Source organism: Balaenoptera physalus (assembly GCF_965194825.1).
Source record: "Balaenoptera physalus genome assembly, chromosome: 9".
Lineage (NCBI taxonomy): Eukaryota > Metazoa > Chordata > Mammalia > Artiodactyla > Balaenopteridae > Balaenoptera > Balaenoptera physalus.
In genome coordinates, this window is record NC_138888.1 from 53,022 (window position 1) to 71,173 (window position 18,152).

Below are 18,152 nucleotides of genomic sequence, written 5' to 3' on the forward strand. Positions count from 1 at the left end.
TGGAAGGCTACTGCGCTTGCCTCTAGGACCGATGACCGGCGTGAGACCGAGCGGCCGGAGGCAGCGCCGCGGAAGCCGGAAGTGGCGCTATTTCCGGTACGGGCCGCCATCTCGCCGTGAGACAGCAGGAGCGGAGCCTCGGCATGTTGTCCTCGGTAGCCGCGTACTCGGGCCCGGGCAGAGACCTGGCCGTGGAGCCTCACAGCGCCGCGGGCCCTTTGCAGCTGCGCTTTTCGCCCTACGCTTTCAACGGAGGGTAAAGCCCGGAGAGCCGCCGCTTCCTCCTTCTCCCCCCATGTCCCTGCCTAAGGCTGTCGGCATGGCTACCCGGCTTTGCCCCGCCAGCCGCAGCCCTCCCTCTCCGTGGTTGCTCGGTTCGATCTTGTTCCTCAGGGCTTCACCTTACAGGCCAGTCACTGGGTCTCGATGTGGACGGGCAGGTTTGCGTGGACAGGAGGTAGAAATTGGTATCTGGGCTCTGCTCTGGAAGAGCTTTAAAAATGGACCGAACCTTTCCTTACTATCTCAGTGGGTTTCTCGCGCCAGCAGGCAAGGGGCAGGTTGAGCATCTGAGATGAAAGAGTTAGGGTTGATTGGCCGTGTCGTTAGATGTAGTTGTGTCTGTAGCTAAATCAAACTACTTCATCATTTTCTGTTATGTTAAATAGCGGGTAGGATTAGTCGGCCAGACTTAGTTTCATAGATAAGTGTTTATTTTTAAGGGTTAGCGTAAGTTCAGGAAAAAAAATACTCAGAAGGGGGACCTTTGAATATTGTATTCTTGCATGTTGCATTCAAGTTGTCTTTTTTTTTAATTAGTTACCATCTTTATCTTAAATAATACTTTTCCTTGATAGTACACTAAAAGAATCAGGGTTGTGGAAAAACACTGTTTAGGACTCCTAACAATGAAGAGCTGTATATTTAAGCACTGATTATAGTTTACCAACCAAACTTTGTACTTTAAAATATCCCCACCCAATTGGAACAAACAGATGGTCCTTTAAGGCAACCAGGTTAATTAATCAGGTCGTTATGGATTTGAAATTTTAATGCAGATTTTTGCCGTATGTTGCAAACAGGGTGGAAGGCCATGATTTTAGCCTTGTTTCTGCTACTGAAGAGCAGTGTGGTCTTTGGGTACCCCTCAACTTCTTGAACCCAGATTACCTTGTCTTTCTTAGCTACTCATATTTTGGCCGGGGGGGCTGGGGGAGAATCAAAAGAGAAGCATTTTGTAAATTGAAAGCAGTTATCTTTTTTAATCCTCATGATGACTGAGTGTTAGATGGTATATGCCTCAATTTTACAAATGAGCCTGGGCCCTTAGAAGTTAAACTTTTTTAGTCACAGAGCTGGTGTGAAGTTGAGCCCCAGGATTTGAATCCATAGCTGTGTTGCCATGGAGTTTATGTATGCTTTTATTATTGCACTTCTAAATATTTCCTATGACAACTAATGAAGTAATTATACTACAAAATGCGTTAATAGACCCATTTCATGAGGCAGTTGCAGATTCTATATAAGACTTATAAGGTATTGTGTTCATTATTCACTTTTTAACCTTTGTAATCCAATGACTGCCTTAAAGTTAGTTGCTATGGCGTTCTCATTATTGAATTACCTTTTCTCAGTCTTCGTTCTTTTTCTTTAATAGTTACTCCTGCTGGCTCTTGGGCAGCCTTTGCTTCTACAAAATAAGACTTAGTCCTGTGTCTTTTTCTATTCTGACTAAATGTGGTTAAACTCCAGTTGATGAGCCTCCACATTTGTCACTGAGTGCTCTCACGTGTTTCATTTATGGGAAGATATTCCCAAATCTGTTTCTCCAGTTGTACCTTTCATGAGCCCCTCGATTCTGGCTTCTTAAATACAACTTTCGACCCGGATTTTCTGCCCTCACCATAACTTACGATATTAAAACAAAAAGCAAACTAATTATTCCTCTCAATCACTTCTTAGTTACACTGCTTATAATTAGGCCATCATGCTGCTTGTCAGAGTTTAAAATCTTGGATGTCAAAATTGGCTCTTCCAGCTTCTAACACATTTTGGTAGTTACAGAAACCTGTACAGTTCGTGTGTTTATGTTTTTTGGATTTACCTGTTTCTTCCTGTTTACGTTGCTACCTTCCTACTGCATTAGTCTTACTGAAAGAGTTTCCATCCTATTTCACATATAGTGTTATTGTCACAGTAGTCTTCTTAAAACTCCACTTTGCAAATGGAACTTTTCTCATTCTGCTCGTATAACCTTTGGTTCCTCACAAAAATTTCGAGATCTGTGCTTTTCCATGTGAGATCTGCTGCTGTTGGATCTGTCCATGACATAAGCCTTATGCCACTCCACTTGTATACACAAAAAGGGACACCTGAATAAGTTGTTTGAATGTTCTATTTGAATTATACCAGTTTTCCTTTATTCACTGTTCATGTTATGTGCAATACCATCCTTTTCTACTTGGGACTTTTAGTGCCGTCCCACCTCGGTAAGAATAATGGCCGGAGTGTTCTGAGCGCTTATGTTCTGTGAGGCACAGTGCAGGTGCTTTATGTGGGTCATGCCGTCTAACTCTCACAGCCACCCTTTAACACAGCAGCTGCTGATATCATCAACTTGAACTTGGATGATTTGTCCAAGGTCACAGAGCTGTTAAGTGGCAGGGACGGGTTTTGGGTAACTCCAGAGCCCAGGTTCTCAGTGATCATACTCTGCTGTCTCCTGCTTATGCCACAAGGATCATAGCTAACACTTTCTGGAGGACCAGTTATGTGTCAGGCACTGGTATGAGGGGTTAACAATTATTAACTCATTTAATCCTCTAATACCCAAATAAGGTAGCTACTGTTAGGATCTCTGATACATATATGAGGACACTGAGGCCTTGAGAAGTTAAGCAGCTTACCCACCGTCTCATTACCTGCTAAGCTGGAGAGCCAGACTTACAACCCAGACGGTCTGCTTTTAGAATTCATGCTCTAGGCCTCCACTAAACTGCTATCATGAGCCACACAGCCACTAAGGGAAAAGTTTGTTCTTTGTTGGTCCATTTTCCGACAGATATTTGGGTGTCTTCCTGAGTGCAAGGCATTATATAAAGACTTGGATATAAAGAAATGAAAAACATTAAGCCTTTGGACTTCCCTGGAGGTCCAGTGGTTAAGAGTGTGCACTTCCAATGCAGGGGGCAGGGGTTCCATCCCTGGTGAGGGAACTAAGATCCCACATGCCACTTGGCGTGGCCAAAAAATAAAAAATAAAAAATTAATTTTACAGGGGTCGGGGGTGGTGGTGTGATGAATTGGGAGATTGGGATTGACATGTATACACCGATGTGTATAAAATGGTTGACTAATAAGAACCTGCTGTATAAAAAAATAAATAAAATTAAATTAAAAAAATAAAAAGTGGGATAGGTTCTTAAAATGAGCAAAAAATATATGTATATATTTATACATACGTGCTTATGGCTTTTATGTGCAAGAGAATATAAATTTTTAAAAAAGAGAAAACAAAATAAATGTAAAAGAAAAGAAAAACACTAAGCCTCTCTTCCCTGAGCTCGGATAGCTTGTGTTGTAGCGCCACTGTCTACACCTAACTGCCCTTCCACCCGCCGGCGGGCAGGGCCATGGCCTTTGGCTGTTTTATAGTATCGGTAGATGTTAATTTTTTGATGATGGTGATAAGTTAGTGATTTTTTTCTGTTACCTTCTGCTAAGGAACCTGTAGCTCTGATTTAGGTTTGTGTTTTTTACGGAGTACTTAATATTTTTTTCCCAGATGACTTGTAGCCAGGGATCCTTTCCCCTGATCTTTCCTCTTCCGTCTGAATCCTGCACTTGCTTACATCTAGTATATTTTATCCCAATATATGCTGTGGAGCATTCTCATTTTGGGAAAGGTGTTATTACCATCCAGAAGAATTCATTAATTTTTTGTCTTTCTTTTCCCCTCAGTACTGTATTGGCAATTGCAGGAGAAGATTTTTCAATTGTTGCTTCTGACACCCGACTGAGTGAGGGGTTTTCAATTCACACACGGGACAGCCCCAAATGTTACAAATTGTAAGTAAATATTTCTAAGGACATGTTCTCAGCATCTTGTGATTTAATACTGCAGGAGATTTAACTTCTAAATGACTTGTTTCATGAATTTTTAAATTGCCTGTTTGGAGCTTAGCTTGCATTTTTGTTAGGAAATTGTTTTCTAATAATTCAGTATGTAGTCTTCATGATATTTGCCATATCTAGGTACCAACAGTGTTTTTGGTAACTTAAATATTTTTTACCTCAACGTCTTATGAAAATTTCAAATATACGACAAAGGTAGCATAATTTTGTAGTGAACACTCATATACTATCACCTAGATCTTATCAGTATTTTATTATTATTACTTTATCATACATATTTTCATCTTTCTATGCATCCATTAATATGTTGAATTTTTTTTTGAATCTGCACCTTAAAAAAGAAAATAACCTGAAACATTCAATTTAACCATATCGTAAGGAGTTATATCCATGGTTCACAGTTTTAATGGGGTGCTTATATTTTTTCTAAAACATAGGAAAGTTATGTGTATGGGGGAAGAAAGTCTGCATAAATTACCTAAATGCATCTTGCGTGTTAGCAGTGTTTGTATTTAACGTTTTTAGACACAGTTAAAAGTGGTGGTTACGCTTGCGTTGGTCCACAAGATCGTCTTAACCTTGAATTGTAGCAGGGGTGGACTGATGAGGTTCGGGTCCTCTGGGTGGGCCTTGCGGTGCTGCAGGGCGTGAGCTGGCCCACATCTTAACCTAAAGAACAGTGAACGTGTCTTCATCTTCCCAGTTCCCTTTCTGTCCACTTGTCTTTTGATACCCCTTTCTCTTCTCCGATTTGTAGTGCACCCATGCTATAATTTTTTTCTAAGTTGTAACTTTTGTAATTTGAAAGTAGTAACGTCATAAATAAAATTTAAATACGTAATTTTATATATATTATCCTTGTGCAAGATTCTGCTCATCTTTGTAATGTTCTGTTTTAGTTTGTGTGCTGCCTAAGTGAATACCCATTTTTTTTTTTAATGAAATTCTTCAGGTATATAGAGACAGAACATTAATGACTTCCTGTGTTTCTGTCATGCATTTTTTTTTAAATTTATTTATTTTATTTATTTATTTTTGGCTGCGTTGGGTCTTCATTGCTGTGGGCTCTCTCTAGTTGTGGTGAGCGGGGGCTACTCTTCCTTGTGGTGTGCGGGCTTCTCATTGCAGTGGCTTCTCTTGTTCTGGAGCACGGGCTCTAGAGCGCAGGCTCAGTAGTTGTGGCGCGCGGGCTCTAGAGTGCAGGCTCAGTAGTTGTAGCGCACGGGCTTAGTTGCTCCACGGCATGTGGGATCTTCCCGGACCAGGGCTTGAACCCGTGTCCCTTGCATTGGCAGGCGGATTCTTAACTACTGTGCCACCAGGGAAGCCTGTCATGCATCTTTTGCACTAGACCATACATGCAGTTGAATTGCCTGCGTGCCCCTGATCCCATACCCTTTGGGGCTGACCTAGAGCCAAGTCTGCCTCTTCCTTACCTGTTTGAGACTTACATTTCCTCTTTATTCTTCGCATAAAAACGCCCCTTCATTTATGTACCTGGATATTTGGCAAAATCATTTGGAAGCTCAGATTTTGTTCTACCCTCTTGGTACTGTCAACTCTTCTCAGTAGTATAGGCAGTGAAGCCTTATGGTATATTGGGGGTCCTTGGCTCAGTGCAGTGCGTTTGGTTGTAGGGGTAGATCAGGAAATGCGGGTGATGCCCCTGGAGGTGCCAGTGGTCTCCGCAGCTGGACAAGTACGTTTTGTATGAGTCATCCTTATATTTCCAAAAGGAAGGGTATCACGTGGCCTCTGCTGATTATTTCTTGATGAGATTGGTTTGTGTTTCCTTATACATGTCAAGACTTGGGAATTAATTTTTGAGACATAGATGTACCAAAATTTTATCAGTTTCCCTCTGGTGGGCATTTGGGTTGTTTTTGTTTGTTTTGTTTTGGAGAGCCATTAAAATAATATGTATACTTACATACAAGTGAACCTAGAGTATATCTTTGCAAACTTGCATAAGTTTATTGACTGGATGAATTTCTAGCAGTGGAATTATTGAGTGAAAATGGTGTGCATTTAAATTTCTACTAGATACTGTCAAACGAGCCTTCTAAAAACTTGCATCAGTGTATACTCTTTGCCAGTATCTTGAGAGTACACATTTCCCACAACGTCACCAGCATTAGGCATTATTAGTCTAATAGGTTTAAATCATCTCTTATTTAGATTTGAATTTCTGATTGGCGTGGAGGTTCCTTTATATGTTTATGGTGACTTGTGTCTCTTTTTATGTGACTTTCATATAAGTTACCCATCTTTCCATTGTGTTTTTTTTAAATTGAGATATAATTGACATATAATAGTTTTAGGTATGCAACATAATGATTCTGTATTTGTATATATTGCAAAATGATCACAATTAGTCTGGTTAATATCTGTTATCACACATAGTTATGACATTTGTTTCCTTGTGATGAGAACTTCTAAGATCTACTCTCTCAGCAACTTTTAAATATGCAGCACAGGCTTATTAACTGTAGTCACCATGCTGTGTATTACATCCCCATGAGCCATTGTGCTGTTAATGCTTTTCATATTTTTAGGAACCCTTTGTAGAATAAGGAAATTAAAATTAGACTTTGGTTGTACGTACTACACATATATTTTCTTAGTTCTTTTTTTCTTCTTTTTGGCCATGCCGAGTGGCTTATGGGATCTCAGTTCCCCGACCAGGGATTGAACCTGGGCAACGGCGCTCTCGGTTCTTTTTTTTTTTTTTTTTAAACTTTGTTCATTGTATTTTTATAGAAGTTTTAATTTTTTATGTAATCAAATCTATAAAGCTTTTCTGTGTGGACATTGGGTTATATCATATGTAAATTGGCTGCCCTTAACCTAAGGTTGTAAAAAAATTCATATTTTCCTTAGTCCATTCATAGTTTCATTTATTCTTTTGAGTGAGATGTCGGGGTACAGGACCTCCCCCTCACCTCCCCCCAAAAAGAGCTAACTAAATAGTTGTCCCATTACCATTTGTTGAATAATGGGAATGGGAGTTTTCAATTTAAAATTACCCAAGACATGTTTTCCTTTACTGTCAAACCAACTCAGTTTCCTGAAATGTGGTTTTTTTTACAGAACAGACAAAACAGTCATTGGATGTAGCGGTTTTCATGGAGACTGTCTTACCCTGACAAAGATTATTGAAGCAAGACTAAAGGTAGATGCTTTTGTATATGTCTACACTATTGAAAGCTAATAACAGTTCTTTAGATTCTTTTAAGCGTACATCATGAATTGCTCAGAATAGCTGGAGAAGAACTAGTTCAGCAGGTGAAACTATAACCTACCCTGGAAATGAAATGATACTCTTAATGCAGCAGCATCAAAGTAGCATAATGTGAAACTACAGCAAGTCCCTTTTGTTAAAATACATGTACAGTATGAAGTAAAGGATTATCTACCTTTTTTGAGGCAGACTGGGAGGGGTTTCTTCTGAAGATACTCTTCCCTCAGAAATGAAACAAATCTGTTTCTGCAGAGGAGGCAAGCTTTCAGACCGAAGCCTGGTCTGGAGTACCGTCAGCTGACGTGCTCTCTTCATAGCACTGCACTGTTGGCAGGAGCAGGGGAAGAAGGAACAAACCAGCCGTTGGCGCTGGAGGCACGACCCACGCCATTATCATCACCTACCCACGCCATTGTCACCTACCCCTCAACAGGCTTTCGTTGGTCGCTAGCTGAGGAAGGAGATTTGACACAAGGTGGATGAGGGTGGAGGAGACGAAGAAAAGGGTGGTATTTGGAAGAAGTAAGAGAACGAGACAGACTAACCTGTTTTACAGTTTTTAAAGGGCTGACACTGCCTGCATGTCTTCCGTGGGAGCTGGGAAGGCATAGAAAACAAAGGAATGCTGACTTGATGAAAGCAGAGGCCCGTCTGGATTTTCATTATCGCCCGTGTGCATTAGCAGTGTTTGCTGCAAATAGTTTCAGGGAGAATAGGATAGGTGTAATTTGGACTGTACTAAAATGGATTTTATCTGTAATAATAACCAGTAACTACTCTCTTCTTAGTTGGTAACAGAATAGGGTTAGAGTAGGACTCTCAATCACCATGTGTCAATATTCAGAAATGTAGCTCTGTTTCTTAATCAGTTATAGCCTGCTGACATTTTTTAAACTGCTGATATTTACAGTGTCAATATTATATGCTGTTAATTTTCTTATTTAATTTTGTAGGCTATGTGTCGTAATTTTTAATTTAGTAGTTGGTAAGTCCAGCTGGTACATGAAAAAGTTAGTCGGGTTGGTCGCGTTCTGTTTTGCCTATTTGTGAATAACCCTTAAGATTATGAGTCATGTCACTGGAGTATGTAATGAATTTGTTTAACTGATACTTGCTTTCTGAATGTGTAGAAGTGATTTCATTCAGCATTTATCAATTGTTAACATTTATTTAAAACCTATTTATATTGAAAGCTTTAGTGACTTATTGATGTATTTGTATGATTCCTAATGCATATTTTATAAATGGCATTTAGAGGACAAAAATAAACATGACATGTAGAGTAATGTTTTGTTAATAAAATAAAACAAGCAACAGTGAGTTCAACTCAATGTACAGTCCTTGACATTTTTCTTTCATATATTATTGTGTAGATGGTGAGGTGAATAAATGTTGGTGCTTGGTTTTGAAATGAAATGAAATCAAGAATTTTCTTTATAACCGTGGGAAAAATGTTTCTATACACCGATTTATCCAAGTAGCTCATTTCTCATCTTTCTTCAGTATTTGTCATTGTTTGATTTTATAGTACTTCTTAGGTTTCTCTCTAGAGATGTTTGCTATGTAGCTGACAAATTGCTGAACTTAAATTTATTTTATTGGATAATTTGGGATTCCCCAGGATGTAGTAAATCTAAGATTGGAAATCACTGTATAAGATGCTATTTTGGATACTTCTGTTCTCCATGGTAGATACTCTAAGGATCAAGACCACTGTACTGTATTCACACACAGTTGGGGTGCTGCCCTCATATCTCACAGGTATCTACTCTGCAAAGAGAGGGACTTATATCTGAGTCTGATCAGGAGTTAGCATAGCAAATATCTTCAACTTTATGAGCCATGTGGTTTCTGTGGCAACTGTTCAACTCCGCCCTTGTGCAAAAGCAGACATAGACAATGTGTAATGAATGAACGAGACTGTGTTCCAATAAAACTTTATAGAAACAAGCGGTGGGCTGGATTTGGCCCATGGACTTTCGTGACCACTGTCTGTTTGCAGAGTGGAGAGCTGGATTTGGAACACCCTCTCCAGGTCGCCTCATATGCTCTGTTTGTGTATATTTGCTCTGGAGTTAGCAGTGCCTGGGATGAGGATGGCATGGAAAGTAGTCTTTAAACCAAAGAGCTGAGGGCAAACTTAGCATTCTTTCCCATAGAAGTGTTTGTAGCCCCCAAAAATGATAGGACATAATAAAGTATTATTTTATTTTAGTAGTATTGTGTTGTTTGATCGTGAAAGAAACAGGCATCCTTCCCCACTTCACCAAGATAGGCTTTCATTCTTTTCAATTTACTGTTCATTGTTCTAGTCTTTAATATATTCTGCCCCTACATGCCTGTTATTTTTGTTAACAATTACAGATGTATAAACATTCCAATAATAAGACCATGACGACAGGGGCGATTGCTGCAATGCTGTCTACAATCCTGTATTCTAGGCGCTTTTTTCCCTACTATGTGTACAACATCATCGGGGGACTCGATGAAGAAGGTAGGATGTTTTCTTTCTGGATGATGGATGGGGTGGCATGTCTTAGACGTGTGTGTTTCCAACCAGAGTTGAAAAGAACTAGATACCCTCTTCCCAGCAACTTCATTTTCTCATAATTAAATCAGTGAAGAAACTGAAGCTAAAAGGGAAATAAATGATTATCCAGAGACACACAGCAAGTGGTGTATTAAGTGAATGTTGGGCAGTCAGTTGTTTTACTATTTTCCCAAGATCTTGCATGAATTTGATAGTATATTTAGCATTTTAATCTTACAGAAAGAAACCTGACTTGGAGAAGCTTGACCTAAGTATGATTCTAAGTAAGACAAACAATACTTGACTTCAAAAGGTTTTTTTGAAAGTAATGTGTTAAAGAAGTGCATTTCCACCAGTGTTTTTGGATCATTTTTAAAATCCCTCTTTGATTTTCTGTCAGAGTCGTACCAGGAGGGCCAGGGAAAATCAGCGTTGTTACTTGACATTTCCATGCTGTTTTTGATCCAAAGCATGGATCAAAGGGCAGCAGTGTTTTTCACCAGGTCTGATTTGAATTGACTTTTAGTTGCTTCCAGAAATCAAATACAATCTCCCAGGACAGATCTGTGCTGCCTTTTAGAGTAGTCCATTGTAAAAAGAAGTTACAGAAATGTCTTGGGTATCATTGAAACAAGTCTATCTTTCTGGGAGGGAAGGTTTCTGGGTAGGATGGAGTCAGGTTCTTCTCATCTCCTCTCTAGTTTTGCCTCCTGTCCGTTTCTGTTCCGTAGGTTTTTTTCTTTGTCCTCCCTCTCTCTCTCTCTCTCTCTCTCACCTTTGCCCCTGTGTGTGACCTCTGGGAGCATTCTCATCATTTTACCTACCATGGTTTATATGAGGACAAATTAGGTTGACACAGTTTTTTCAGGCTTTCAAACTTGCTTGAAAACTAAGAGAAAATATAAAGCACAGAAATGGTACATAGAAATTAATTACACTTAACCTGGGTAATTAAATTCTAGCCACAGGTTAGCTTGCCTAACCCAGCATGCTGGGCACTTCTGGTGCCTTTTTTGACATCAGTTACGTCTGCCTTGAATGTCAGGTCAATAAGTTCAGATTTTAGCAACATTAGTAACAGCTGCCGTTGAATCTCAGCAGCTGGACATGTCCTTTGAGTCTTTCTGAGCATCAGGCTGATGGGAGAAACCTCATGTGTGCTGAACGGCAGAGCTAAGGTTTGGATCTGTTTGACTTCAGAGCCCTGTGCTTTGATTTCCACGTGATTACACTCTTGCTTGTTTTGGTGGTATTCTCAGGCATTTCTAACCTTTTTTTTCCCCCCTCTAATCTTGTCTGGTTTGATTTGCTTTTATTCTTTAGAGGAATTTATGTGTGTAGTAAAGCCGTCCTTTGCCTTCTTTTTCTGTTTCCCAGGACAGTCTCCAGCTCTTTCACCCGTGCTTTCCTCTTGCTTGGTTTACTTCCTTGTTTGGTGGTGTGCATCTCTAGAGAAATTTCTGAAGAAAGGAATCAGGAGACCTTTTTGAGTCTTTGCTTTCCGAGTCTTTTCTGTATCCTAGTGTTGTGAGAGGTGACAGCGAGGCCCCTCGTGCAGAGTCTTTTCTCATTTCCTTTGCCTCCTCTGCCTTCTTCTTGCCTCTCCTCCTCCTGCTCTCCCAGCCCTGCCTTCTCCACAGCCAGCTGGGCTGTGATCCCATAGGTCCTCATTGTTTCCCCTGCATGTTGCCCACCTGTTTATTTTTTTGTTCCGCTCTGAAGATTTCCTCAACTTCAGTGCCTCATTCTTTACTGAGCTTTCTATTTTTGCCATCATTAATTTCCAGGAGCTTTTTCTTATTTGTTAGCTCCTTTATTTTTATTTTAAGTATCCTGTTACTGCTAGATTTTTTTTTGTACTTCCTTTGAAGTTTTCCTGTGTTCTCTACATTTTATCCAATTGCTTTTTTTTAATGCATAATTTGATAAGTTTGGAATATGTATACACCCACTGAGACAATTTATTCCTTTTTTAAAAAATTATTTATTTGTTTTTACTTTTGGCTGTGTTGGGTCTTCGTTGCTGTGCGCAGGCTTTCTCTAGTTGCGGCGAGCGGGGGCTACTCTTCATCGCAGTGCGTGGACTTCTCATCGTCGGGGCTTCTCTTGTTGCAGAGCACGGGCTCTAGGTGCACAGGCTTCAGTAGCTGTAGCACTCGGGCTCAGTAGTTGTGGCTCGCGGGCTCTAGAGCGCAGGCTCAGTAGTTGTGGCGCATGGGCTTAGTTGCTCCGCGGCATGTGGGAAGAGATCTTCCCGGGCCAGGGATTGAACCCCTGTCCCCTTCATTAGCAGGCAGATTCTTAACTACTGCGCCACCAGGGAATCCCTCAGATTGCTTTCTTCATCTTGTTTATTTTTGGCTGCTGCTTTCTACATTGGAGGCTTCCTTCAAATTTCTTTTGAATTTTGGCCGTCCATTTGTACTGAAGAATGATAATCAAAATCTGGTCATAAAGGTCTGCACTGAAGGAGCACATCAGCTCTCCATTTAACACTTCTGTTTTTGTACCTGCCTTTTACCTTGTCCGTGCTTAAGCCTGGTGCCGCCAAGTCCAGAGCCTCTGCTGAAGTTTTGAGATTTTTTTTTTTTTTGGCTGCGTTGGGTCTTCGTTGTTGTGCGCAGGCTTTCTCTAGTTGTGGCGAGCGGGGGCCACTCTTTGTTGCGGTGTGCGGGCTTCTCATTGTGGTGTCTTCTCTTGTGGCGGAGCATGGGCTCTAGGTGCGCGGGCTTCAGTAGCTGTGGCTCGTGGTCTCTAGAGCGCAGGCTCAGTAGTTGTGGCGCATGGGCTTAGTTGCTCCACGGCACGTGGGATCTTCCCGGACCAGGGCTTGAACCCGTGTCCCCTGCATTGGCAGGCGGATTCTTAACCACTGAGCCACCAGGGAAGTCCCTGTTTTGAGATTTTATTTCCTGTCTTTTGTGTTGGTGGAAGTGGGGCTCTGTTCCTATGGAGACCCTCAGGACACTGGGTCAACAGCTGACTTCAGGACACAGTCAACAGCTATCTACTTTGACCTCTGTGCCCTTACCTCTCCAGTTGCAATCATGCCCTCTTTTAAAAAATTTTCCCCAAGTTAATGAGGGCTTTAGTTTTTCTGTAATGAAAACAATAATGCTTATAGAAGTCAAATAGTACTGGGAGATACAAAAATAAAAGTAGTAATCCCCCAAAGCCTGTCCCTAGAGATAATTACTATTCAACTTCTAGCGAACATGCTTTTAGATATCTTGGTATGCATACGTGTACACTACATAAGTAGGATGTAGTTTATATGTTTTTCTGCTACTCTACAGTGGCTGTATTATTGCTGAGGTAGTTTTATGCTGGTGGATGAAGACATGCGTAATGATTTCAAGGCTGACATACGGGATGGAGCTGCACCGTAGTTTCCCACCAGTCCCCTGAGGGTCATGTAGGTTGTTTCCAGTTTTCTTAATATAAACAATATGACAACTCCTGTACATACAATTTTGTGTACTTCTCCGACCCTGCTTATCTCCCTGGAAAAAATTCCTAGAAGTCGAGCTTCCGGGTCAGAGAATATCTATATGTTTTGCATTCTGCTGGCACCATGGGCTGGGCCTTAAGAAAGAGTCCTCCTGCACTCTTCCAGCAGTGGTGTGAGTACCTTCTTTTATTTTGGGTTTTTTTTGGTTCTGTTTTTGCATCCTAACCAGTATCAGAATTTTAACACATTCTGTGTCTTTGCCTAGTAAATACTTTGTTGTTTTAATTTATATGTATTTTTTGTTTATAGAGGTTGGGTGTCTTCGTGTTTATTGCCCTTTTCATTTCTTCTTTGGAGACTGACCCATGTGTTAATCTTTGCTCATTCCCTTATTCGCGGGTTAGTCTTTTTCTTACTGATTTATAAGAACAACTGTGTTAACCCTTTGTAATGTATGTGGTAGATACCGTGCAAGAGTGTTCTTGGTCTCTGCCCTTTTGGGATGTGTCTTTAGCTACACAGAAGTTCCTGAGTTTCATCTAAATCTGTCAATCTTTTCTTTATGGTATTGAGTGTCTTAACTTTGTTAGAAATGCCTTCCCCACCAAAGGCTTACCTGTGTTTTTTTCTAGGACTTGTCTGGTTTTATTTTATTTTTTACTTTGAAATCATCGCACTTTTTAAGAATTATTTTGATGAGGAAAATCACTTTATACCTACAGTCAAGACAGCCTTCTGCACTCATGTTACAGATGTCTCTTGCTTTTTCTAAGGGAGTCTTTGAAGCTGTGGTCTTGGGTAACATTCCACTCTTTCGTTTTCCTCAAAGCTGTTGTGTGTGGTTTTCTGAGATTGGTTTGCCTTTGGGTAAATCTTTTTTTTTTTTTTTTTTTTAAATTTATTTATTTTTATATATGGCTGTGTTGGGTCTTCGTTTCTGTGCGAGGGCTTTCTCTAGTTGTGGCAAGCGGGGGCCACTCTTCATCGCGGTGCGCGGGCCTCTCACTATCGCGGCCTCTCTTGTTGCGGAGCACAGGCTCCAGACGTGCAGGCTCAATAGTTGTGGCTCACGGGCCTAGTTGCTCCGTGGCATGTGGGATCTTCCCAGACCAGGGCTCGAACCCGTGTCCCTTGCACTGGCAGGCAGACTCTCAACCACTGTGCCACCAGGGAAGCCCTGGGTAAATCTTTTGAGCCTCATTTTACTTGGGCCTATTGGCCTCATGAGCGATACGGTTGTTCTTTCGGCTTTATACCTCAGAGCGCTTCTTTATGTGCTGAAGTTAGTGGCCTTGCTCGCTGTGACCTTGTTTCTTGTTCTAAGCTTGCTCCCAGCAGAGCACTTCTCCAGGTTCTTTCAGGTGCTGCCTCCTCAGCCGGGTTAGGGTTACGGTTATATCTCCGTAATTCTGCTGTGGGAAAAATACACACAGCTAACGTTGGCAGTTGTCCATGGTAGGAAGAAGATTGTCCTTATCTCGCATCTCCCAGGGTAACTACTGGAGTGTTTCAGTTATGGCATAATGTGTTTTAAAAATCAGTTGTGTCACTTTTAAGTCATACCTTATAAATGATCCGTGATTTCTCACACTCAGAACACAGTTGTTTTTAAAAGGCCTTTTTAAAAATCAGTGACATGTATTCTTTGTAATAAACTCAATACCAAAGCATATAAAGTGATTCGCTTCTTTTCTTGTCTGTAATCCCACAAAGATGGATAACTACAGTTTACTTATTAATCTTTCCATACGTTTTTGTGTGTATATATAAATGTGTGTACAGTTTACTTAAGGCCTTTAAACAAAAATAGGACTGTACTCTGCATACCACAGAGCTCTTTATTTTACATTGTCCTACGGATGTGTCCCACAGACCTGTCTTCCTCTTCGTAGTCTGCACATTGCTATCTTGACATATCATTTTCTGCTAATGGATTTGGTTGCTTGTAAGTTTTTGCTCTGTAAGAGATACAGAAATGATCTTGTACATATTGCTTTGTGTGTTTATGTAAGCATTACTTGTAGGTAAATCTTAATTCTGTAAGTGAAATTACTACTGGGTCATAGGGTACGTACTTTTTCTCTCTACTCTTCACTGCGGTGCACGGGCTTCTCATTGCGGTGGCGTCTCTTGTTGTGGAGCACGGCCTCTAGGTGCGCGGGCTTCAGTAGTTGTGGCTCGCGGGCTCTAGAGCGCAGGCTCAGTAGTTGTGGCACACGGGCTTAGTTGCTCCGCAGCATGTGGGATCTTCCCGGAGCAGGGATTGAACCCGTGTCCCCTGCATTGGCAGGCGGATTCTTAACCATTGCGCCAGGGAATTCCAGGGAAGTCCCTGAAATTTCTTCTTAATTAAATTGATGTTTTTATGGTGCTGATGCTAAAGAGTGTGCTTACTGTTAGTTTAAAAACACACAGTAAGTTTCCGTGCTTCTCCCATGCAGCACCAGGGAAACCTGACACTTGTGTCTGTACTGCAGCTACACCAGTTAGCTTTTTACGAATGTTGTGAGGAGTTTGGTGCAGAACTTAGAGCAAGACCTGTGACTGTTAACTAGTGAACCTGTGAGACCACATACATAGTGGGAGCCACGGCGTGGTATTCGGTGATGGTGGCTTGAAGAGAGCATGAAGCCCCTGGTGGCAAACGCCATAGCGGACAGGAGTGGGCAGGTGGGCCTCCGATTGCGTTCTGAGGGGAGGGGAGGGGAGGGGAGGAGCAGACTGCACTTCTTCTGAAATTTTAGCCAAGTTGATAGTCCATTTTGTATCACATTTTGATTAGATTTATTTTTACCACGATTTGGGAATGTGGTCAAGATGCATCCTTACGGAGACTGTTTTCTTCTTTAAGGGAAGGGAGCTGTGTACAGCTTTGATCCGGTGGGGTCCTACCAGAGAGACTCCTTCAAGGCTGGAGGCTCAGCCAGTGCCATGCTGCAGCCCCTGCTTGACAACCAGGTAATAAGACTGCGTCCAGGGCTGGTGGCATTAACACGAAGTGCCTTCCTCTGCATTCTCTTCATTAGCTTAGGGGAGCGCAGAAGTCAATGCTTTCTTGTGATTCACTGCTGAGCTTGCTTGGCTGATGTGCCCCACCCAACCTTCTTGTCTCTGTTCTACTGGTTCTCCTGCCGCCACTCACTTCCATGGCTCCAGCTTCTTCCCTGTTTTCATGACTTCGAAGGCGCTTCTGTCTACAATGATTGGTCCATGTTTTTTGTTCTCTCCTCTTGCCATTTTTACCTGAAATCATGAAAATGCATTTCTCCCCCAATCTCACCATTTCTGTGTCACCTCATTTTGTAATCTAATTTCCAAGTATATCTTTAATTTGCCCCCTTTTCTGTTAGTGCTGGCTGCATTCAGGCTTGCATGGCATCTTGCCTGGATCATTGTGTTTATTTCCTAACATCCTTTTTGCCTCCAAGCTTACTTCCCTATTTCATCCTCCTTGCTTATCTAAAATGTGTTATGTAATATGTAGTTACTTCTGCTTATTGCTTATCTGCCTCATCTCCTGTCACTCCGTATTCCACTCAGATCCTTGAAATGATGTGCCTTCCCATCTCCATCCCTTTGGAGATACCACAGCCTCCGTCTGGAACGTTACTCCATCCTTTAACTCGTTTATCCTTTAGCACTCCTCTACTCAGATGTATTTTCTGCTGAAGCTTTGTTTTCTTCTCCCGGGAGATTCAGTTATGACAGCTTGGGGCTCTCCTGGCTCTATTTTCTTCTTAGTTTCAGCACATTCTGTAACAATAGTTTGCTTACATATGTTCACCCCTCTACTGTATGCTTTTCAAGAGCAGTGGCTTTGTCTCAGTGGATATTTGTCAGGTGTTAGGTATGTGTAATTCAGCCAGGTCTGGAAATATTTCAGTTGAGGGACATTTGAAGTTTGTGTGAGATGTGTTCATTTTGAACCCTGAGACATGTGAAAGCCTTGGAGGGGACTGGACTGCCTTTGTATGGTCACATGATGCCTCATCCAAGTTTTCTGTCCCACCAGGTTGGTTTTAAGAACATGCAGAATGTGGAGCATGTCCCACTGTCCTTGGACAGAGCCATGCGGCTCGTGAAAGACGTCTTCATTTCTGCCGCCGAGAGGGACGTGTACACTGGGGACGCACTCAGGATCTGCATCGTGACCAAGGAGGGCATCAAGGAGGAGACTGTGCCCCTGCGGAAGGACTGAGTTCTGTGCCGTTGTCCTTGATCAGTTCAGAACTGGTTAAGTTTGTACCTGGGGACTGTTGGACCGATCTGTTTTATTAAAGAATAAAACCCCAAGCACTTATTTTGTTATGACTTGTTTTCTTCCAGGACAGAACTAGGAAGTAGAATTTCTTTTTCCTTCCATTTTCTTCATTCTTCCTGTATTTTTCTGTCCTCCAGAGCTGTTTTGTATTTTAAGGATACAAAATCTTTTAGCTTTCATCTATCTGGAAAAGTTCACTGTTTTGATCAGCTTATCGTCTTACAGTAGTCAGCCCATCTCATGAAGAGAGTGTTTGGAATTTATTTAGTCCACCCAGCTTGCCTTGAAGGGCAGATTACCTTTAAACCATCTCAATTTTATTAAGACATTAATGGATGTAAATACAATATGTTAAAATTTATCATCCCTGGGATTGTTAAACAGTCTGGAATGGCAGTTTTGGAGGAAAATCTTTAAATCAACCAGAATAGAAGAAAATTGTAAAAGCAGATAGCCCTGTAAACGGGCTTTAGCCAGAAATCTGGAATAATTTTTATAAACACTTTGGGAATGTTAAAATTGATACCTAAATTTC

General features: G+C 41.4%; 1 protein-coding gene across 1 annotated transcript; it reads left to right on the forward strand.

The window, feature by feature from the left end:
- The first annotated feature begins 74 nt into the window (after nucleotides 1-74).
- Nucleotides 75-17,656, forward strand: PSMB1 (proteasome 20S subunit beta 1). Its single transcript, XM_082475775.1, has 6 exons — nucleotides 75-256; nucleotides 3,961-4,068; nucleotides 7,225-7,306; nucleotides 9,740-9,869; nucleotides 16,208-16,314; nucleotides 17,369-17,656. Exons 1-6 carry the CDS (start codon nucleotides 144-146, stop codon nucleotides 17,552-17,554), a joined length of 726 nt encoding a protein of 241 aa, XP_082331901.1. The 5' UTR covers nucleotides 75-143; the 3' UTR covers nucleotides 17,555-17,656.
- Nucleotides 17,657-18,152: the final 496 nt, after the last annotated feature.

Excerpts from the sequence above, each read along its gene's own strand:
- PSMB1 (XM_082475775.1), top strand. The coding sequence starts at position 144 with ATGTTGTCCTCGGTAGCCGCGTACTCGGGCCCGGGCAGAGACCTGGCC. Across the intron at positions 257-3,960 it reads CCCTACGCTTTCAACGGAGG|TACTGTATTGGCAATTGCAG; the intron begins GTAAAGCCCGGA and ends TTTTCCCCTCAG. Across the intron at positions 4,069-7,224 it reads AGCCCCAAATGTTACAAATT|AACAGACAAAACAGTCATTG; the intron begins GTAAGTAAATAT and ends TTTTTTTTACAG.